Below are 24,551 nucleotides of genomic sequence, written 5' to 3' on the forward strand. Positions count from 1 at the left end.
TATGATCCTCATTTACCCCAGTTCCAATCCAATCACTCCCAAACACCACCACTTCCCCCTGTACCATATCCAAATCTATCACCCCGAGAATCAAAGGTTCGCCTCAAGAAAACAGTAGATCAACTTCAAACAACCCTTCATCAACTGGAGCAAGTAGTAAGGCAATTATCTGCTAGATGTTCGAACATTCAAGGACATCCCACAGCCCCATGTGGACAATCTAATGAAGAGCGTAGCATGAAGGAGATACTAGAAACTCCAGTAGACAAGACAGAGCATGGTTTCGTACTGGAACAAGTAGAGGAAGCTGTCATTATTAAAGAAGAAGAGTTGGTTGAAGACTTAGGAGACGCTGAACCTCCATGGGAATCCAAAGTTTTGGAGCATTCTATCAAGGATGTTACAATTGATGCTAAGGAAGATTGTGTGCAATCCCCAGAGCAAGTCTTTCATGAAGAACTAGACAGAATAACCCAAGAAGCAAATTTCCTTGATGATGATAGTCACAAGTCAAGTTCTCCTAGTAATGAACTTGCATCCGCAAGCAAATTCTCTGAGATCGAAGAATCTTTCCCAAGTGAATACGAAGATGATACAGAGGTAGATTTCTCTCAACCTCCAGTCTATGACTTAAGTGATGAGGAAGACATAGATGCCTTTGATCAGGACATGGATACATTTGAAGAATCTTGCAAGAAAGTGGAGAATTTCACAGAAGAGTACAAGGGAGTAGAACTCACAGAACCACTGTAACCACCTATCCCAAGGCCATTACCACCCAATACAAGTTTTAAGTGGGTACAATCCTTAACCTTTAACTGTATTTTTCCACTTGAATATGGTTTGCTTGAAACAGATGGCCAGCTTAGAGCTCTCTGCGGCTTTAAGAGTAAAAGGGAAATGGCTCGTACTCAGAGCTGGTGCGTGAGGTTCAATAAGGTTCCACGCTTCAACTCGAAGTGCATGGATTGGCATCATGATCAATCGGATGGATCTCGGAAAATGTTTGGTTATCCTGGTGAGAATCTAATTTCTAAACCGCCCAGATAGAAAAGTATAGATCAAGACGAAGGCGGATTTAACAGCAAAGTTTGGGATCCTGGAATCTATGCTGACATTCGTCACCCCGGGAGCCTGACAATCTGTTTGAAGTTGCTCAGAAGCTTCATATGCCTAGTTTGGGACCCCGGAGGCTATTGGCATTCCAAGCATTGGTGGAGATTTCTGGATGAATTTAAGCATAAGCCGCCATAACAGGAAGCTCATCCAATGTCCAACTTAAGGACTTTAACTAAAAGTGCTAGGTGGGAGACAACCCACCATGGTATGATCATCCCTTTTTCAATTTTTATTTAGTTTTATTTGTTTTCAAGTTTTATTTTATTGAACTTGGAGTTTTGCATCTCATTCATATTAATCATTGCATTCTGCATACTGCATAATTGCATACCTGCATAAAAAAAAAGGGTGTGCAACGCGACCGCATCATTCATGCGATCGCGTCAAGTGGGAAAAACACTTCCCATGCGACCGCGTCATCCACGCGGCCGCGTGCCCTGGAGATCGGCGTAAAGATCCAACGTCCAGAAAGTTAGGCTGGAATCGTGCGGCCATTGTGCGTTTTGCACAAATGACCCACGCGATCGCGTCACTTGCACAACCTCAATCCCACGCGATAACGTGAGCGACGCGATCACGTCGCATGGATTGCACAACACCCCAAAAGGAGATAGAGAGTTGCACTGAAACGACACTGGAATTGTTCGTTTTGCACAAATTCCAGCGACGCGATCGCATGCCCCAGGCGATCGCGTCATTCACTCTTTTTTCCCTCCACGCGATCGCGCCACTGACGCGATCGCGTCAACCACCATTTCAGCCCAACCACGCGACCGCGTGCCCCACGCGATCGCGTGGATTCAAATTTATAACCCCCCAGTCACGCAAACCCTATCAGTCGCGCCCCCCTCCCCCCCAAACCCCTCTCTTCCCTCTCTTCTTCCCCAATCACACCACCACCACCCAGCCACCACCACCGAACCACCATCACGCCGCCGACCACCCAGACGCCGCTGCCACCCACCCCCTTCCTCCTTCCCCCATCTTGCTTCTTCTTCCTTCTTCTTTCCCCTCCAACGCCACTGCCCCCCCCCCCTCCGCGACCACCACCCACCGCTGCCGCCCCGTCACCACTGCCCAGTGCCACCCACACGCCCCTTCCCCTATTACCCCCTACCCCCATTACCCCTACCTTTCCCCCTTCCTCCGAACAGCAGCCACCGCCGCCGCGCCACCCTCTTCCACCGCACCGGACGCCACCGCTGTCATCCCCAGCCACCCCTCTGCCCCACTCTCTTTCTTATGCCTACCAAGTTCCGACGAACGCCACTCTTCTATCAATTCGTAGTTAATTCATATTTTTCTGTTTTTGTTCATATTTAGGCTAGTTAGATATGCATGTTGTAGTGGATTTTAGGTTGTTAGGTAGCCTAGGATGTGGTTAGTGGATTTAGGTCTGTTTAATTACACTGTTCGTGTTTCTTGTTTCATTATTTTCGCAATTCTGCTGTTACTGTGATGTTAGTTTTGTTCATATGCTGTAATTTCTTGTTTCATGCTGCTCTTTACTCTGATTTTTCATGCTCTTATTCCTTATATGTAATTGCAGCTATATTCTTGATTCATATGAACTATTCTGTTGTTGTTTATTTTCCGGGACAATCCAATTTTAGCCGGAATGCTGCCCAAATCTCTGTAAAATGTTTCCATTCATGTCTTGATTTTGGCATTTTCAACTGTGCTTTCCTTAGATTTAACCAAAACAATTCATGAATGCTAGGGCAAGCTTTCTTATTCTTTTTGATTTCCTGGTTCATACTTTGCATTTTTGATGTTTGATTCCAATTTTTGCTATTTCTATATCTATTTGAATCATCATCAACCTATTTTCCTTATTTGGATATGAGTTACTTATAGCTTCTAACTGTGAATACTTGTTACTTGGAATATTTTTATTATGCCACTTACTTTAACCCACTTTTTACTAACTCACTAATGTTAACTTCCTAAACTCTTTTTCAATTCTAACCAACCTAACCTTTTAAAACTTTTCTTCTGATTTTCTTTCACTTTCTTTTAACATTCTAACCATGGCATGATGTTAATTTTTTTATTTAACATGAATTCAATTACATTTTGGATTGTGAATTCTCCTTTTCGAACTTTTAACTCCTATACAATCCTTAATGCACATTTACTTAACTCATTTTCCTTATCCTTTTGCTCCTTTGCCACTTTGTGTTTCTTTTGATTATTTACCTATTTGTTTTCCTATTTTCACTATATCCTGATTTTCTGTTTTTCAGGATGTCTGCCAGCCAGAGAAAAGGAAAAGGAAAGGCTACTACTGGAAAACGGAAAAGAGGAGAATCCTCCATGTCCATTATGGATATTATGTACGATGACTCCTTGCGGGAGAAAAATTTTACCCCGCAGGAGAAGGCCGACCAGCTAATCCCTGCCACTAATCTAATAAAGTTTGCAAACCGGTACTATGAGCTGAAGTATCTGGTGTTTGCAACCTCCAGGAACCTATATCTGGAGAGGACTTTGAAGATCCCAAAAGAACTCCAGCAATACACCTCTGATCAAATCAAACAAAGAGGCTGGTTCTTCCTGGAGAGAAACCTAACTGAGGTCAATGCATCTTGGGTCCGGGAATTCTACTACAATTACTTCAAAACCTCCCTAGCTGCAGTGAACCTTAGAGGAAAGCAGATTCTGGTCACTAAAGAGGCCATTGAAGATGTTCTGAAGCTTCTGCCTAAAACTGATCAGCTGGATGGTTATCAGAAAGCTGAGGAAGATATGCGCTTCATGCGATTTGATTGGGATGCAGTCAAGGCCGAATAGCCCTTGACCCGACCGTTCCTTGGATTATGGGTCAGAACACCCCCATGCCAAAGGGAATCAAGCGGATTTATCTGAATGATGAGGCTCCGCTATGGCATCAGATACTTAGCAATTTTATCATGCCGAGTACTCACGAGACTGAGATACCAGCCGCTATGATCACCCTCCTATGGTGTGTGATGGAGGGTAAGGACCTGTACCTGCCACGCTTTATCCGGTACCACATGGCCAGGGTCCACGTCCGAGGCACTCTTCCCTTTCCTTATTTGGTTACACAGCTAGGCCATCGAGCTGACGTGCCTTGGGAGGATGCTGATGAGAAGCCACCTGCTGCAGAATGCAAGAAGATTATCCCTCACAGCAGGAACTTTCTGGCTTTGGGCTACAGACCTCCATTCCTCACAGCCCCTGGTGACACAGCCACACCATCTACCGGCCCCTCTTCCTCTACAGCTATCCCTGCCACCACCACTGCACCTCCACCTGCCCCAGAGCCCATCTATCATCTAGTGCACCGCCTGTTTCGACGGCTTGACCAGATGGAGCATCACAACAAGCGACGCTATGAGCACCTGAAGCTGATGATACGATCTGGCGACATCCCCTCTGAGCTTGACACACCATCCGAGGCATCTGAGGAGGAGGCGGATGACCACGAGGCAGAGACCCATCCCCAGAGCGAGGCTGCACAGGCAGGCACAGAGCAGGCCGCATCACATCAGGAGGCTCCGCCTTAGATTCAGGCTGTAGATCCCAAGATCCCTATCCAGTCAGCACCTCCTCTGCAGCAGCCAGATCCTCAGACCACCACCTCAGAGACTCCAGCTACCCGTCCTTCCAGTGATGACACTCCTTCACACCCTGCTTGAGTAAGCATCAGGGACGATGCTTCATTTTAAGTGTGGGAAGGTCGCCATCTCTGGCGTATTTTTTTGGTGAACCATTACAAACTCTTTTTATTTTATTTTGCTACTTTTTTGTATTTTTCTTTTTATTTTTATTTTCTCAGTACGTATATATTGCTACTTTTATGTATTTTTACTCTATATCTGCATGTTGCACTTTAGTTCATATTTTAGCCATTTAGTTTAGTTGCAATTCTAACTTATTAGTTATAGAAATTGTGGATTAATTAATTAGTTTACCCTTTTTAGCATAAGATAGCTTAGTATAAATTGAAAAATATAAAAAGGAAGTAAACTAGGGACTTGAACATAATAGAAACAATCCACACACCTTGTATATATAGCATTACATGTTAGTTAGTTAACAACATTTCATCAAGGAGAAACACTAGAACTTTAAAGCCACCTTAAGTTTTACATTGAGAATAATGGGAATTTTTAACTAAACCTGCATGACATACATAACTGATAAATGCTTTTTGAGCTAGAGAACACACATCCTGTGAGTTTTGAGCTTAATTGTATGGTTACATTCAAACCATAATATTTTATTCCTGTGTGTTCTGCCTTTTTTTTTATTCTGATGTTCTTTACTTTGTTTTAATCTATATGTCCGATTATAAAATATAACTACATACCAAGAGAGTGATTGAGGCCATTATTTGATTTTAGCTCACTTATCCTAAAATAGCCTACCTTTTACATCACCCTTGTTAGCCCCCTTGAGCCTTTAAATCCCCTTTTATTCTATAAATTACATTACTAGCCTTAAATAGAAAAACAAAATGAAAATCCCAAGTTGAATCCTTGGTTAGCTTAAGATAGAAATTGTGTATGGTTTACATGTGGGAAACCTATTGGGAACATGGATGATAAAAACAGAAAGGTAGAAAAGTTGTAAAGAATAAAATAATTCAAAATAAAAGTTTTGGGAAGCATGCTCATGTGAAATCAAAATAATTGAATTACCATGTGCATTAAAAAAAAGTGTTATGAATAAAGGGGACACAAAAGAATTCCCCAAATGTGAAATAAAGCAATGCACATGGGATAAAAATAATAAACATTGAAACATGAGCATGTAACATCAAAAGTGGAAAAATATGGGAAATAGATAAAGAAGCTTTGCTTTACAAAGTATGTATGTTAGGTGAGATCTTAGACTAATTAAGGATTCACTTATTAGCTCACTTAGCCTTATACATATATCATTACCTTTACCTTGGCCCCATTACAACCTTAATTCAAGACCTCATGATTTTTGGTATGTTTATATTCTATAATTGTTGATTGGTTAGATGAAGAACAAAGTTATAGAAAGAAAGAACAAAAAGAAGAATAGAGTGATTAACCCAATAAACATTGAGTGATTAGAGAGTAAACACAAAATCTAGTGAGGGTTCAATAGCTCATTAACATATATCTCTGCTTAAATTATTAATTGTCTTGCAAGTTTATAAAATATTTTTTCTCTCCCATCTCAATTGTAAAGGCACTTTATCACTATCTAAGGTTTGGCTATATATATATATATATATATATATATATATATATATATATATATATATATATATATATATATATATATATATATATGACTCCTTAAGAATGTGAATTAATTCAACTACATGTAAGCTTTATATACAAGTGAATAACAATTAAGAATTGCGTAATTCATGTAGGTAGTTGCATTTAGAATAGATTGCATTGCATGGCATTCCACCACTTTAACCTAACATTACTCTTGGACTTAGCATGAGGACATGCTATTGTTTAAGTGTGGGGAGGTTGATAAACCCATATTTTATGATATATTTTGTGCTTAATCTGAGTGATTTATTCAATTCTTCACCCACTTATTCATATTAACTGCATGGTTTTACTTTCCCTTTTTTATTATGTGATGTATGTGAAAAACATGTTTCCTATGCTTTAAAATTAATTATTTTAATTACCTTTATTTCCATTCGATGCCGTGATTAGTGTGTTGAGTAGTTTCAGATATTCTAAGGTAGGAATGACTCAAAGGATGGAAAGGAAACATACAAAAATGGAAGGAAAGCACAAAACGGAGTTTTTGGAGAAACTGGCAGCCACGCGATCGCATGGACGACGCGGCCGCATGCCAGTGCGAAGAGAGCGCGACGCGAACACGTGACTGACGCCATCGCGCGCCTCGAGTGAAACACATATGACGCGGTCGCATGACTGACACGACCGCGTGCCAAGAAAAACTCCGAATGACGCGACCGCGTGATCCACGCGGACGCGTGACAGAGGCCACGCACCAGAAATTGTAGAAAATGCTCCCAGCGAATTCTGAAGCCCTTTTTGGCCCAAATCCAAGTCCAGAAGGCATAGACCAGAGGTTATGAAGTGGGGGGAATGCATCCATTCAAGGGGAGTCTCCACTTTAGTTAGTTTTCATGATTTAGATTTAGTTTGAGAGAGAGGTTCTCTCCTCTCTCTTCTCTCTTAGGATTAGAATTTAGGATTTCTCTTAGTTTTAGGAGTGACTCTCGATCCCAGGTTCAATGTTCCTTTACTTTAAGCTTCCCTTTCAATTTTTATTCATTCCATTACTTTAGTTGGTTAATTGATGTTGTAATTTAATTTATGAATTCTTCCATGTTACAGATTACTCTTTTGAATTAATATTATTTGAGGTATTTCAGTTTAATATTGCTTTTCTTTTATTTACATTATTGTTATTCCCATCTGAAGGCATTTTTATTCTAGTAGATTTACTTTTTCTCCTTTTGTTCTTGGTTAAGAAATCAGTAGCTCAGGAGTTATCAAACTCAAACATGAATGATAATTTTTATCTTTGTTAATTAAACTGAACTTCAACAATCCCAATCTTTTCTTAGGAAATAAATAGGATTCGAAGATCAAACCAATTAATCCCTTGACCTTCCTTTATCTTAGTAAAGGTTAACAAAGTGGAATTAAGATTCAATTCTCATCATCATTGATAAGGATAACTAGGATAGGACCTCTAATTTCTCATACCTTACCAAAAGTCTATTTACAGTCATTGATTTATTTTACTTGCCATTTAAATTACTTGTTCTTCATTTACTTTAATTGCTGATTAAACCATTCCCTCCTCATTCTCAAAACCCCAATTTACAATCTCCATAACCAATAATAAGAACATACTTCCCTGCAGTTCCTTGAGAAGACGACCCGAGGTTTGAATACTTCGGTTATCAATTTATTTAGGAGTTTATTACTTGTGACAACCAAAACGTTTGTAAGGCAGGTTGATTGCTTGGTTTAGTAACTATACTTACAACAAGAGTTTATCATGACCTCTAAACCATCAATCTCCCGTTCTTTCATTCATTACTTGGAAGGAAAGATTCATGATATGAGAGTGGTTCATCATAATAAGGGTGTGGTGGTTCAACACTCTCCATTTTTTCCACTTGTTGCACAACACACTTCAATCCTTGGTTCTCACATGGGTCAAACTTTTGACGGATGGTTGCTTGAAGTCGATCCATTGCTTTTCTTGAGACGATCCTTTGACTCTTGTTCTGCTTGGCTAACATAATTAGGATCATATGGCTCTTGGATTGATGGATATAGACATGGTGTATATAGAGGTGGTGGTTCTTGGGAGTAATTGGGTTGAAATTGGGGTGGCTCTATATATGGTTCATATGGCTCATAAGGTGGTTGGTATGGTGGATAAATGTTAGGATTGTATGAGGGTGTTTGGTAGTAGGTGGCTTGAGAGTATGGTGGTTCAAAGCTATGTTGAGGAGGGGGTCCATAGGCATATGGTGGGGCTGGGGCTTGTTGGTAACTATAAGATGGTCCACGATATCCATTGGATTGATATGCACCTTGGAATGGTTCTTGCTCATAGTAAGTGGGTGGAGGTCGTTGCCAAGAGGGTTGATCAAATCCTTGTGGCTCCTCCCATCTTTGATTGTCCCATCCTTGATGTAAGCTTTCATTGTAATCTCCTCTTCCTACAACATGATTGTAACCAAACTCATAGCCAAAGGGGGTGAGAATTCATAGTATCAAGAGAAAATAAAAATAAAATCTAATAAAGAATAATGAAACTAAACTCCTAAAACTAGAAACAACTAACAAAGAAACGAAAAAGTAAATTTATTCACAATATTCACAATAACCAATAATAAGGCACACATTTGCAATTTCCCCACAACGGCGCCAAAAATTGATGGGGAAAATCGTCGGTAAAGAATTTCACAAAAGTAATCACATTGCAAGTATAGATCTAAACCGACAATTAAACCTCAATCAAATTTAATTTATTTGTCACTTAAGCAAACCCAATAAAATTAACCGAAGTATTAAACATTGAGTCGTCTCTCAAGGAATTGCAGGGAAGTGTAGTTATTATTGGTTATGGGAAAGTATCTTTTTGGGTTTTGAAATAAGGAACAAGTAATGTAAATAGCAAAGAAATAAAATAACAACTAAGAAAAGTCCTAGCAAGGATTGATAATCGGAATTCCTATCCCTATTATCATAGTCACTTGTGATAGTAATTGCCTTTTTGCTCTCACTTAGTTAACCTCTAACAATTGAAGGTAAGTCAAGTGAGAAAATTAACTTGAATTCACAAGTCCTAATCAAAGACTGGAGTTAGTGAATCTTAAGCCAACTAGCTAGCAAGTTTCAATCACCAACCAACAAGAGACTTATGATGATTCAAGAGTCTCCAATTAATCAATTCAAGCTAAGAATATAAAAATCTAACTTAAAACCCTCCCAAGCATTTTATCAAACACTTGGAAGGCACAACATAAAAACATAGAAAATTAACAAGAAATATTAAATCTAAACAACCAATTGCAAACATCAATAATAACAAACGAAGAAAGGAACAATAATCATGAAATACCTCAAATTGCATTAAATAGAAAATTGAATCTAACATGAGAATTCATAAACTAAAATAGCAACATAAAGTAATCAACAAGGGAAATAAATAAACTAGAAAGCTAGAACAATTAAAAGTAGAAGAGAGACTAAATTGAAATAAGATAGAATTCAAAAATTGAAAAGGAATAAAACTAAGATCCTAAAACCTAGAGAGAGGAGAGAGCCTCTCTCTCTAGAAAACTACATCTAAAACCTAAAATTATGTGAATGAAATTTGAATGAATGATTCCCCCACTATGCAGCCTCTATTCTGTATTTTTTCGGGTTTGGAACTGGGCCAAAAGGAGCCCAAAAATCGCCCCCAGCGTCTTTTGTGTAATGTAGCACGTGACGCTCTGTCACGCGTACGTGTCGTCCACGCATACGCGTCGCTTGGCAAAAATCCTTGTCACGCGTACGTGTCGTTCATCTTCTGCGCCAGTCACGCGTACGCGTCGCCCACGCGTACATGTCACTGCCAGCTTCTCAAAACACCATTTTATTTCGTTCCTTCCACTTTTGCATGCTTCCTTTCCATCCTCTAAGCCATTCCTGCCTTATAAACTCTGAAAATACTCATCAAACATATCACGGCATCAAATGGTAATAAGAGGGGATTAAAATTAGCAAATTTAAGGCCAAAGAAGCATGATTTCAATCATAACATAAAATTAGGAAGGAAAATGTAAAACATGCAAATTATATGTATAAGTGTGAGAATAATTGATAGGATCCGCTCAATTCAATACAAAATAAACCGTAAAATAGTGGTTTATCATACCACTAATGTTTAGCTCAAGGAATTTTCTTTTGTAGGTAAAAAAGTTCACAAATGTTCCAGAAACAATTATGTATGATCTAAGGAAAGGAAGTTTAAGAGGGCTAGAGGAAGGAGGAATAGCAAAGGAAATAGAATTTAAGTTGTATTGTTTCTGTATTTTTTTTCAGTTTTTAGTTTTGAAATTCGAACTCGAGATTTATTTTATATTTGAGTATTAGTTTTTTAATGTATAAAACAATTATCGCAAAAATTATATATCACTAATTATTGTTTGATTTATCTTGTACTAGAAATTGTATACTATATTTGTAGGTTTGGTAATAAAAAAGGATTGAAAATTTATATTTTGCAGTGGTGAAGGTAAAAATAAGAAAAAGGATTTTTTTTAAAATTTTATAAGGCTATTGCCACGCTTTTAAAGCGTGGCCGTATCACTGGCTATCGCCACGCTTTAAAAAGTGGAGCCATATTTTTCCCTATTGGCATGCTTTTAAAAGGAACCAAACAAACATTTTGGAACATTTTAAAAGCGTGGCGATATGTGCACTTTTCGGTACGCTTTGTAAGCGCACCTATAGGTTAAGACTTATGGCAACGCTTTTTAAGCGTGGCAAGAGATGAAAGCATGCCAACAAAAAAAGCGTGCCGATAGATCCACAAAAGCGTAGCGATAGAGCAACCGGCACGCTAGCGGATTTTACCCTTTCAAAAGCATGCCATAGCTCAAAAAGTGTGGCGAAAAGCTATTAGCACGCTTTTTTGTACTTTTTGGTACGCTTTTAAAGCGTGGCAAAAAGCTTATTTTCTTGTAGTGGTTAATTCTACAAGTATTTAAATCATATCCAATATTTATTCAACTAGCATCGTAGAGTATTAGGTTTCCGGAATTAAAGTATAATAAATACATTGTCAATTATTATGATAATCGCAAGTCAAAGAAAAATTCTAATATCATATTTATCACAAAAATATCCTATTGATAAATATATGGTAACTAACTATCACCGTTAGAAATTCTCCGAACACACTTAAAGGTTTATTAATTTTGGTTTAAATTTAGTAGTTTGATATGCTTGGTTTTAGTATGCTAGTTCAGTGATCTTAGTTTGAAATTCACCAATTTGGTGAATTTGGTTTGAATCTACTGATTTAGTAAATTTGGTTAGAATTTGCTATTTTATGCTCTTGATTTGAATTTATAGGTAATTGAAAAATTCTGTTGAATTTTGTTTGAATTCATTGGAGTTAATAATTGTAATTAGTTTAATTATGGTATAGATCGAATGTAGATTGTATTATACTTAAAAGTTGAATTAGAATAAATAATTGTTATTTTTTTTATCCTTTTTCTATTTTATTTTTATTTGTTATGAGATAAAATACAAAAAATTTCAGGCATAATTTATTCACCCAACTGAAAATGAATTAAGGAATCAAAATTCTTAAGTAACCCTGACTTAACTCTATTCTTAAAATAAAAAAAACCACCAATCTATTATATATTATATTTTTTTTGGTGACATCTATTATATATTATATATTATATATTATATGTAATAAATATATAAATATATGCTTACTAATTTTTAGTATTTATAAATTATTTTTTATTATCTATCTTATAGTAAGTACCTTTCAACTCAAGTTTTATATTGTAATAATTTCTGATTGATGAGCGGTGCATAACTAATTTTGTAAAAGTTAATAGTCAAATTAGTTCTTAGAAAATAAGATATTTTTTAGATTTATTTTTAAAATATTTTTTTAATCAAATTAGTCTTTCAAAAATTATGAATTAATTATATTTGTCCTTTAGTCACTGCATTAATAATTTTCTTCAAAGATTGATGTTATAAAATATTAATTAATAACATATATAATTACTGATATGTTTAATTGAATATTGACCAAATATGTTTATAAAAATTTATTAATTTAATCATCTTTCTCAATTATAAAAATCCTATTCCTAATATGACCTAGTGACTAAATTGATAGATTTTCGTAAACATATTTAGTCAACGTCTAATTGATCATATTATGTGTCATGTAAGCTATTAGTTAATATTTCACATTATTAAATCGTTGACGAAAATTGTGAATGAAGTAATTGAAGTACAAATATGATTAATTAGTAATTTTTAAAGGACCAATTTAATTAAAAAAATTTTTACGAACGAATTTAAAAAATACCTTATTTTCAGAGACTAATTTGACTATTAAGTATTAACCTAATTTTGTATCTTATGTTTCTGCAATCAAATGTCTCCACAAGTAATTATTGGCTCCATTTGTTTACATATATGGAATATTGAGATAAGAATATAAAGACAAAAAATTATATTTAATTAACGAATTATAGTTAGAGATATTGTGTTTAAAAATACTAAATTAGTATATTTTATATTCATCTTGACAGAAAAGACACAAAAATATTAATAAGATATATAACTTATTTTTTTATTTTTTATTATTTTTTTAATTTTTATAATTATATTTTTTATTATTATATTTTTTTCAAATCTTTTGAACAAAAAAAATAGAATAATTTAAACTTTTATAATTTATTCTAATTTATAATCAAATAAAATATAAAAATACTAATTTTTATATTTTTATATTTTATATCTTATTTTTAATATTTTATTTTATCCTATTTTCAGAACCAAATTCAATATATTGGTACAAAAATCTGATAAGCTCTGTTAGTTTAATTTAATTTTTAAATTTTTTTTGTTAATAATACTAGTATAGGACTATAGGGTGTTTATCAGCTAGCAAGCATCTATCAAGCATGGTTGTGATTTGTTGTTTTAATTAATTAGTAAACTGATTATTATAGTTATACGTACTAATGTATTATTCTCGGGCACAATGTATTATATCCATTGATTCAGTGTGTATAAAATTAGATATCCATGTTTATAGTCTCCTACTCACGACTTTAATATTATCAATAAAAAACACCAACAATCTTGAAAGACGCCTTAAATTAAAATAACAATTTGAGGGAAAAAAGAAAGGTTCAGGCCTAACCCCAAGATTTCTAGCCGTTGACATATTGCTTCCACATCATTGTTCCTTTTCAGTTGCTTTGCATCCCACGTAATCTTTATTTATTTAAACAAGAAACCTTTTTCTTATATTCATTAAAAACTCAAAATTTCAAATTGACAAAAGAAACAGTTCATCATCTACAGTATGATAGGCATCAACTTAATACTAATATAAAAAAAATTAATTTTAATATCCTGGTAGTGTAAAATAATTTTACACATATATTTAATTACATAATACTACATTAATAAAAATAATTATTTTTTATATTAACTTTACGAGAATAGTTACTAAATAGACTAAAGTGATTTTACGATGGTATAAAATATTTTACATTGTCAATATATTAAAATTAAACTCATAAAAAATAATAATTTTAATTCCAATACTTCATTCGATTATAATTGTGGATTTTAAGATAATATTTTTATATAAATGTAATAATGCATAATTAGATATTTATTTGTATAAAATTATCATACATTAAAAATTAATAAAAATTAAATCCTTAAAAGCCTTTAATACAATGTTGACTATTCTTTTATCTATATAAATTTTAATTGTCGTTTAATCATGCATTATTTAATCTACGAACTTATTCGATTCTCACAATAATCGCTTTGAAAAATTACATATTTGACATTATAGTATAGGATTCAATGATAATATAAGAAAATATGAAAGTCGTTCTGCTATTGTTAATGTCACATCATGATGGATTTGCATAATATATAGACATTCAACTTGAACTATTAGTCATTTGAGTAACCACAAGGGGCATGATTTCATTCACATTTGTTAATTAGTTTAGAACTTTTGGTTACAATTGCTTTATTAATCATCATGAGCTTGAACCTTATGGTTCTATTATTGTTAGTGTCATTGAACATGTTATCATGTGATGAATTGAAGGAAGAAAAGAAAGCTTTATTGGTAATAAGGGATTCTTTAAGTTCTTCTGCCAATTTGCATGAGAATTGGACAGATTCTCCTTGTATAGGAAATCAAAGTAGATGGAAAGGTATCATTTGTTCAAATTGGCATGTTGTTCAAATAATCCTTGAAGATTTCAATCTTAGGGGTTCATTGCCTTCTACCTGTTTGCAAAAAGTACCTTTCTTGAAACACCTTAACTTGGGAAACAATTCAGTTCTTGGTTTGCTTCCTAATCTCACAAACTTGGTATTTTTGGAACAAGTTTTGCTTTCATATAATCATTTCTCAGGTCCAATCCCTTTGGAATATGCTCATGGATTGCCTAACCTGAAAGTGTTGGAGCTGCAAGAGAATTACTTGGATGGTCAAATTCCATCCTTTGATCAACCAGCACTGACGAGTTTCAATGTATCGTATAATCATCTTTGGGGGACAATTCCTGAAACTTCGGCCCTGCAGAGGTTCTCTGATAGCTCCTTTGATAATAATTCTGATCTATGTGGGAAGTCATTGGATAAGTTGTGTCCTTCTTCACCTCCTGCTGGCCCATCTTCTGCGCCATATCCTTCTGTTATTCCTCAAGGCTCTGCAGCAGCAAAACACGAGCATATCGACCAAGTCAGAGTGATCGTTTTGATTGTTGCTTCAGGAGCAATTTTGCTTCTTGTGATAATATCTATTTTCTTGGTTTACAATAAAGGAGTGCCTGAAAAAGAAGCAAGAAATGGTGCATCAGGTAATATATTACTAAAAATGTCAAAAAGACTATCCATAAAGAATTGTTATAAAGGAGAGAGATGGTTGTGCATTGAGGGAGTTTTAACAAAGAATAATTTCCAGTGTGCTTACTGTTTGGTTTATGGGGCGCATGGTAGAGAGGCTAAGCGGGTGGTATGGGAGGAGTTGAGTTATATAGCAGGTTTGTGTCAGGTTCCTTTTTGTTTGATGGGGGACTTCAATGAGATTTTGCAAGTTGAAGATCGCAAAGGATTACAGAGTTTGCCGGGTTCAGCAGTAGAATTTAAGAGTTGGGTAAAAGACATGCAGTTGGTGGACCTACCCCTTTCTGATAGAAAATTCACTTGGTTCAGAGGTCAATCTTGTAGCAGAATTGACAGGGTGCTGGTTAATATAGAATGGGTGGAGGAGTTCCCTGATATTAGGCTGAAAGGTGGTCCAAGGGGATTATCCGATCACTGCCCGTTGATTGTGGATGATATAAGAGGGAGAGGGGGGTCTAGACCATTCAGGAGTTTGGATTCTTGGTTTACCCATGAGGGTTTTCTGAGGACGGTTAAAAATGAATGGCGGACATTGGGCGAAGGACCTTTCCTTGGTAAACTGAAGGCTTTGACGCTTCCGTTGAGGCAATGGCATAAGGCACACTTTACTGATATGGAAAACAACATCACAAAGTTTGAGGATGAGATCAGGAAGTTGGATGAGAAGGTTAGTGAGGGAGTTTATGATGGTACAACAGAGGTTAGAAGAAAGGCACTGGTGAGATTTTGTGAAAAATGGTACATTAGGAAAGAAATCCATTGGAAGCAGATGTCTTGGTCTAAACATGCGAGGGACATGGATAGAAATACTCGATACTTCCATAACATTGCAGCGGCTAGAAGGCGGAATAACAGGATTGATGCTCTGATGATCCAGGGACGGCTGGTGCGGAATCAGGCAAGAATTAAGCATGCAATAAGGGGATTCTACAAGGAACTGTACCGGCAGGAGTATGTCCCAAGGATTGGTGTTCGGGAGGGGTTGTTACCGCAAATTGATACAGAGGAGTCAGAAGCCTTAGAGGTGTTACCGTCTACTGAGGAAATTAAGGAGGCAGTCTGGGATTGTGAATCATCGAAGGCCCCAGGTAGTGATGGTTATAATATGAATTTCATTAAGAAATGTTGGGAAGAGATTGGGCAGGAGTTTACAGCGGCGGTGATGGATTTCTTTCAAAGGGAAACGTTACCATTAGATGTGAATATAACATGGGTGACGCTGGCTCCAAAGTTCTTGGGTGCTAAGGAAATTAAGGACTTTAGGCCAATTAGTTTGGTGGGATGTGTGTATAAGGTGATATCGAAGGTGCTGGTGAGAAGAATGAGGTCAGTTATGCCAGGATTGGTGGGTGAGACTCAGACTGCATTTGTGAAAGGTAGAAAAATTCATGATGGTGCTCTCATAGCATGTGAGACAGTTCATTGGCTCAAGGCAAGGAGAAGGAAAGCGGCAATTATCAAGCTTGATTTTCATAAAGCATATGATAGAGTCAGATGGAGCTTTGTGGATATAGTACTTCAGAAAATGGGATTTGGACAGCGTTGGAGGAATTGGGTGAAGGAGTGTGTTAGCACGGCCACTATGTCTGTGCTGGTGAATGGGTCACCAACCAAGCCGTTCAACATGGAAAGAGGACTCAGACAAGGGGATCCACTATCTCCGTTTCTGTTTGTTTTGGTGGTCGACGTGCTGAATCGGATGGTGGGAGAAGCGGTCAGGAATGGGCGTATTGAACCACTGCTAGTAGGAGGTGAGCAGATCGGATTGTCGCACTTACAATTTGCAGATGATACGATTCTGTTTTGCCCCCCGATGACAGAGACAATAGTCAACTATAGGAGACTGTTGCGGTGTTTTGAGTTGATGTCGGGACTAAGCATTAATTTTGAGAAGTCAAGTTTGATACCGGTGAACTGTGAGCAGGAATGGGTAGATAGTGCCTGTGGGTTGCTGGGATGTAAGCAGGCGGTTCTACCTGTAAGGTATCTTGGGATTTCTTTGGGTGCGAATCCTCGGTTGGTGAAGACTTGGAAACCGGTCATTGATAAGGTGGAAGAGAAACTCAGCCTCTGGAAAGCAAAGGTTCTAACCAAAGCAGGTAAGCTTGTGCTTATCAGATCAGTTTTGAATAGTCTCCCTATCTACTACCTTAGTTTATACAAGATGCCAAAGGCAGTTGCGGATAAGCTGATTGCATTGCAAAGAAGATTTATGTGGTGTAAGGGGGATGGTAACGACGGTATTCCGCTAGTTAAGTGGGAGTTGGTTCAGGCACCAAGAAAGGCTAGGGGTTTGGGGGTTGGAGATGCGGTGCTCCGGAATACAGCGCTCTTATTTAAGTGGTGGTGGAGATTTTCTAAAGAGGAGTGTCCCTTATGGAAGAGGATTGTATGCTCGTGCAATAACCTGAATCCTAATATAATGCTAGTAAGCCAGCAGCTACCAGATAAAGGAGGACCCTGGAAAGACATATGTAAACTTAATATAAAAGAGTAGAGGATAAAAGACAAGATGCTTACTGGCCTGGCGATGGAGATAGGGAATGGGAGGAGTACACTATTTTGGGAAGATAACTGGCTGCAAGGTGGCCCCTTGAAGGGAGCGTTTCCAAGATTATATTCTGTTTCGAATCAGTAGGGATCGCTAATAGGAGATTGTGGTTTTTGGGATGGGCTTGAGTGGATATGAAATTTTCAGTGGCGAAGAGAGTTGTTCCAATGGGAGCTGGAACTGGTCCATCAAATTCATGAGCGGCTAAGGCTGGTGAAGCTGGTAGATGGTAAAGATGACAATTTGGTTTGGAAGTTTGATCGTAAAGGAGTCTTTTCTACCAAGTCTGTTGTGCAGGTTCTACAATCGGAGACGCTGTCGGAGGAGATAACGAGTTACAGTTACACAAGTTCAGTGTGGAGAGGGATGGTACCGCCAAGGATTGAGCTGTTTGGGTGGTTTGTACTCATTGGTAGAGTGAATACCAAGGAGAGATTGAGTAGACTAGGCGTTATTAGACTCAGTGATACTCTCTGTGTGCTATGTAAAAAGGAAATAGAGTCGGTGGAGCATTTGTTTCTCCTCTGTGAGTACACATGGCAGGTGTGGTGCAGGTGGTTAAGTTCTTTTGGGGAGGTTTGGTCTATGCCTGGGACCATAAGGGAACTATTTGAGAGGTGGACTGGTAGGCATAAGCGGAAACAAGAGCAGAAGAAGTGGTTGCCGGGGTTCTTTGCAGTTATTTGGAACGTTTGGATGGAACGCAATGCTAGGATTTTTCAGAATCAGGAAACAGGTGTGGACTTTGTAACAAGAAAGACATTGCTGAGCTACAACAAATGGACTGAGAGGGAAGCTGTTGGTGGTTGATGGTGGTTCCGAAAGCTATAGGAATTTATGTTTTACATGATGTTCTTATTGTTTATTTTGTTGCTCCACATTAGTGTGTTGAGCTTATTTTGATTCAAAAAAAAAAAAAAGAATGGAAGGAATACCTATTATTCTTTTATGAATGATTTACTGGAAAATATGTCTCATACTGGTTGAGGATTATTCAGAAAAAAAGTAATTAACTTTGCATTTTTTCTCAAACAGGGTATACTTTTGGAGCTTGGGCAAGAAACATAGTTTCTGAAAATGAAGATTATGAAAGATTAGGCAGAATGGAATATTTCAGCAAGGAATTGGCAGCTTTTGACATAGATGATTTATTAAGGGCATCAGCAGAAATGCTAGGGAAAGGTAATTTAGGCATTACATACAAAGCTACCCTTGAAACTGGCATTGTTCTTGCGGTAAAGAGACTTAGTCACATGAATGAGTTAAGCAGAAAGGAATTTACAAAGCAGATGCAAGTTCTTGGGGAGTTGAAACATGAGAATTTGGTAGAAATTATCTCATTTTATCACTCAGAGGAGCAAAAGTTGATCATACATGAGTTTATCTCAAATGGCAGCTTATTTGACCTCCTACATGGTTAGTTTTCATTCTTTCTAGCTCTTCCAAGCAAAGTAAAATATTCTAAAGGTTGAATTATTGGTTGGAGCTCTATAGTTTAAAATTTTATTATCAAGTCCATATTGTTTAAAAATTTTCAAACAGATACTTATCGTTTGAATGTTTCTAATTATATCGGGATTTTTTTTATTAAATTAAATAAATATAAAATTTATAAAAATATATAAAGTACAATATAATTATATGAATACACAATTGACCACATTTTGGTTACTGAAAAATTTCGAAAATTAAACACATCTCGCGTAGTGAGACTCCAATCACCGTGAGAAGAGTTAAATGGGTCTGAGATACATGTAAAAATAGGATATGAACTCAGTATCCGAAATATACACAATGTGCGAATTAATGACTTAGTATTCGAGATATGCTCAATTTTTTTTCGGTGCTGTTTGATAGATCATGTAGGTATTATGAGCTTTTTTTTTTTTTGTCGTGAGATATGATGAGCTTGATCATGGTGTTACAGCGGTTGGTTATGGTACACCACTGAAAGGAGTAAGGGAGGGTACATAAGGATGAGGAAAAAAAAAAAGCCTATATGCTGGTATTGGATTATGTGGAATCGCCACGATGCTTCTTATCCCACTGTTTTAAGTGAATTCAAGTTTTTCTAAAGAGTATTTTGAGAGTATTTTTTAAAATATTTATTTTAAAAAAAATATTTAAATATACACTCTTAGAATATTTGTTAGTAAGGCCTTTGTAATATTTATACTAATTGATCAGTTTTTGTTGTTTTCTTTAGGTTCAATAGTATTTATATATTTATAAATAAAAATTTTAAATTTTTATTTTAATTAAATTTTTTATAAAAAAAGATCTTTTTGATAAATAATGAATTGGTATATTTGTTTTTATCGAAATAAATTAAATTATTAATTAATTATATATATATATATATATATATATATATATATATATATAAACGAATTGTTATAGATAGTATCTATGATTATTTTAAAAGAGTACTATATTTAATAAAATTGTTATCTTCTAAATATTATTGTGTGATATTATTAGATTAATTTTATATTGTATAGATACTATTTTATCATACAACATAGAAGATGGCGTTATTAGATTAAATATGCGCGTAGAGTGTAGCCCATTTATTTTTATACATGACTTAATTTAATAAGGCCATTTTTTTAAAATTAACTTTGGAGGAGGACTCGTATAAATAACTAGTACAACAATATAAGTATATTTGTTTTTATTGAATTAAATTAAATGATTAATTTAAATTAGAATCATTTAAATTTTAAATGAAATATATTTATAATTTTAAAATTTAAAATTATTTGAATTAAAATAGATGATCATATCTCGAGTACTTACGCATTATACATATTTCAAGTACTGAGCCTATATTTTATTTTTACATGTATCTCAGGTTCTGACATCTTATTTAACTTTTTTTTCTCAGTAACCCAAGATGTGGCCAATTATATATTTATGTAATTATGTACTATTTTATCTATTTTGGTAAATTTTATATTTATTTAATTTAAATATAATAAAAAACCCAATTATATCCCTATACTTTAAAATTGTTTTTCTACCAAAGTGCATCTAATTATAAGGGTAGGGATATAGAAGGACGGGATGCAAAATGTTATACGATATGAGGATGTGATTGGAAACTTTTAAATTATAGGGAACTAAATAAATATTTCCACACAATATAAATTTCGGTACGAGTCTTAAAGTACAGAGACCTAATCCAAAATTGAATGAGATTATAGGAACCTCCAAATGATTGAACCCATTCTAAAATCTAATGATGCTAGAGAACAGAGGAGTTGGCAGAAAACCTCTTGATTGGAATGCAAGGCTAACTATCATCAAAGACATAGCAAAAGGTGTTGATTTCCTTCATCATTCCTTGGCATCTCACAAGGTCCCCCATGGCAACCTCAAATCATCCAATGTCCTAATTCATCATCATGATAACCAAGGTAACCACCATGCGAAGCTCGCTAATTTCGGCTTCTTGACTTTACTTCCTAACAAGAAATCAGCAGAGAAACTGGCCATAAGCAAGTCACCAGAATTTGTTCAAGGGAGGAAGCTAACACATAAGACTGATGTGTATTGCTTTGGAATAATTGTGCTTGAGGTCATAACTGGGAAAATTCCTGGTGAAATGTTGGGGGGAATGGGAATGGAAGAAGAAGAAGAAGAAAAAATAAGTGATCTTTCAGATTGGGTGAGAATGGTGGTCAACAATGATTGGTCAACAGATATTCTTGATATTGAGATGATAGCTGCGAAAGAAGGACATGATTCAATGTTGAAGCTAACACAGATAGCTCTTGAGTGCACTGATGATAAGCCTGAGAAGAGGCCTAAGATTAGTGAAGTTTTGAGGAGAATGGAAGAGATTGAGAAAACGAAAAATGGGAATTTGATTAGCTGAAAAACGGAGTTTGATTAACTTGGTTGAACTTTCCTTATCCAAAGAAAAAGAAAAGTTTAACAAATGAGTATTAGTAATTTCCACTTACAAAATCCTTAATATATTGTAAAGGTGAAGAATCTGTTCCAATTAGCTCAGCATACTTTCTTCAATGTACTTATATGGAAAACTTTTGTAGTTAAAATTATTTGGATCTCCTTTTTAATTATTATACTCATTTTATATTTCTCCTTTCATGTGATCTTTGTTAAGAAAATATTTATAAATTGATGTTGTGCTGATATACACATCTATTATAGTTTTAAATATTTTTAATTACTTTAAGATAAGTGACTAAATAACTGACATTAAAGTATAACTATTTTATTCTTCTGCTTAAGCAATCAAAGACGAAAAATAAAAATAAAAAATAATCACATTTTCAAACTGCATATGAAACAATCAGCATATCATCCACGTTACTGATGAAAGATTGGATTTATTATTTTATCCTTAGGTTAATTCCTTTTTTATATGTAAAATGAGTAATTAATAATGATTTTTGAAGAAAAACAAAATTTGTATACCAAAATAGTCTTTCATATAAAAAGCAATCATAATGTATTCTGAAATAGAGAATTTCTTTTCTAGTGATGTTATGACACATACGTTTTTGTAATCAAATTAATTAAGTTGGTATAAATTTGACAAAAAAATATGTGTGTATGCGTCACACATTTCTCTTTTTCTGCGTTTTTTTTAATACAGATTTATTGAAAAGTACAAAAACTTATTAATATAACATATAAATTTTTACATATAAATTTTTGGACATGTGACCTATAAAATATTTATATATTATACACTGAAATTTTTATACTATATATATATTTTGTTAGTTGAGTATTAATATTCTGTATATATAATTTTTTTTAAAATTTTTTATGAACTAAAATTTTTGTGTTAAGTAGTTTTGCTACATATAAAAGAGAAGTAGATGAAAAAAATGAAGAAAATGAGATGATGATAATAAAAGAAAATAAAAAAAAAAAATAAATAAAAGAAGAAAAAAAAAGCGGCAATAACAACAATAAAAAAACTCGGTGTGATTTGGTTAAAAAATCACTTCACTACATAATTTTATTTGTTTTTTCATTGCTTATCATTATACCAATAAGAATATATTGTTTCGGTAAACAATTATTCTTCACATACAAGCCATTTTTCGATATAAGTTCATACAAGTTATTTGTATTCACGTGTGCAAATTCTTTTTCGTGTCGCTGCTGCACGTTCTTCTTCTCTTTCGTTATCGTCGTCACCAACACTATCACCTCCTCCTCTTCCTCATTTTTTTCATTGTAATATCTTCTCCTCCTTCTTTTTCCTCCTTCTCCTCCATCATCTTCATCATCATGATCATCATCGTTATAGTCATCGTCGTCGTCTTTTTTTTCTTATATGTATCATCGTTATCGTTATCGTAGAATTTTTGCCATATTGATGATGTTGCCTGATTCAAAATTAAAGAAAATATTTTTGTGCATTTGTAGCAAAATTTCGATGTAAAAGTTCTGAATCTGAATTGTTATTGTGATGAATCTGTTCCATTCTCGTTTCAATATTTTTTGGAAAACTTGCGGTATATTTTGAAAATATTGCGGTGTATTTTGGAAATATTTTGATGTATTTTATTCTGATAAATTCTACATAATTCAAAACTCTTTCTCTTCCTCCTCCTCATCTTCTGCTGCTGCTTCTTCTTCTTTTTTATTAGGGTTAAGTACGATTTTGGTCCCTAAGGTAGGGGTTGAAATTTTTTTTTGTCCCCAACTTTTTTTTACTTACAAAATTGTCCCTAAGGTTTAACTTAGTTTTAAAATCGTTATTTTTACCAAATTTTTAATTTTTATTCCAAAAATACCCCTAACTAAGAGAAAAGAAAAAAAAGAGAAAAAAAAAAAAAACGGGTTAAGGGGGAAAGGGGGGAAGGGAATCACATTGGGGGGAGGGGGGTTGGTTCAGGGAAGAAGAGGGGGAAGGGAAGGTAGGGAAACGAAGGGGAAGTGTAACGACCCAACTCCCAGTATGCCATGGTCATACAAGAAGCTAAGTGTTACCAACTTGTTCTTCCTAATTATTAACTATTACTTAATATATAAGCCTGTTCCCTGTTAGAACGTTGCCAATTTTACGAGTAACGTTTTTTTTTATTCACTGCGGATGATAATATAAAATAAACAAGCATACATTGAGAGCAATAAAAGCAAGTGTAGAGAAATATAGAAATATAGCAGATAATACACATCATGTACACTATAACAAAACATGTAGCATTTACAAAAGATCAAGTTAGTTTACCTCCTCGTCATCCTACGTAGCTAATATATACACGACACTCCCAGGGCCTGGCCCATATAAAAAGCCGCTAAACTGGCACCCAGGCTAGCCTAACCACTATATAGCTCCTAGCTCTCGGGTGTACTAACACAAGTGAGAGACTAACTATCAGATAATGTCAGACTAGAGTGTCATCAAAAGAATGCCCCTACGGCTGTCAAGCTATATCTACATGTGGTCGTTTGGAGAATCGTCGTGAGGCTCGTTCATCTCCTCATCCTGCTCTATCTCTATCTCAGGATCCTCCTCCTCCTCATTATCCGCAGCTACAACTATACCCTCAGATCTGCCAGAAACACTGCTGTCACTATGTACAAAATCATTCGCGAGCACAGGTCTGTTTGCGTATATAGGAGCTATCCCACCGTCTGGTAGTGCCGGCTCATCAGGCTGTGGAAAGTCGGGGATCGGCTCAGGGAAAAGTCCCACTTTGGTAGAATCACAGGTACATAGTCACCAG

The 24,551-nt window shown here is 35.5% G+C and overlaps 1 protein-coding gene across 1 annotated transcript; it reads left to right on the forward strand.

Annotated features, from left to right (window-relative positions):
* Window positions 1-14,400: 14,400 nt before the first annotated feature.
* Window positions 14,401-21,847, forward strand: LOC107615665 (leucine-rich repeat receptor-like protein kinase PXC1). The gene is made up of 3 exons (XM_016317712.3): window positions 14,401-15,235; window positions 18,868-19,248; window positions 21,084-21,847. The coding sequence occupies exons 1-3, from the start codon at window positions 14,407-14,409 to the stop codon at window positions 21,710-21,712; spliced, it is 1,839 nt and encodes a 612-aa protein (XP_016173198.2). The 5' UTR covers window positions 14,401-14,406; the 3' UTR covers window positions 21,713-21,847.
* The last annotated feature ends 2,704 nt before the right edge of the window (window positions 21,848-24,551 follow it).

This window comes from Arachis ipaensis, chromosome B9 (assembly GCF_059453495.1).
Source record: "Arachis ipaensis isolate K30076 ecotype BB chromosome B9, ASM5945349v1, whole genome shotgun sequence".
Classification (NCBI taxonomy): Eukaryota; Viridiplantae; Streptophyta; class Magnoliopsida; order Fabales; family Fabaceae; genus Arachis; species Arachis ipaensis.

Excerpts from the sequence above, each read along its gene's own strand:
- LOC107615665 (XM_016317712.3), top strand. The coding sequence starts at position 14,407 with ATGAGCTTGAACCTTATGGTTCTATTATTGTTAGTGTCATTGAACATG. Across the intron at positions 15,236-18,867 it reads AGCAAGAAATGGTGCATCAG|GGTATACTTTTGGAGCTTGG; the intron begins GTAATATATTAC and ends TTTCTCAAACAG. Across the intron at positions 19,249-21,083 it reads CTTATTTGACCTCCTACATG|AGAACAGAGGAGTTGGCAGA; the intron begins GTTAGTTTTCAT and ends TAATGATGCTAG.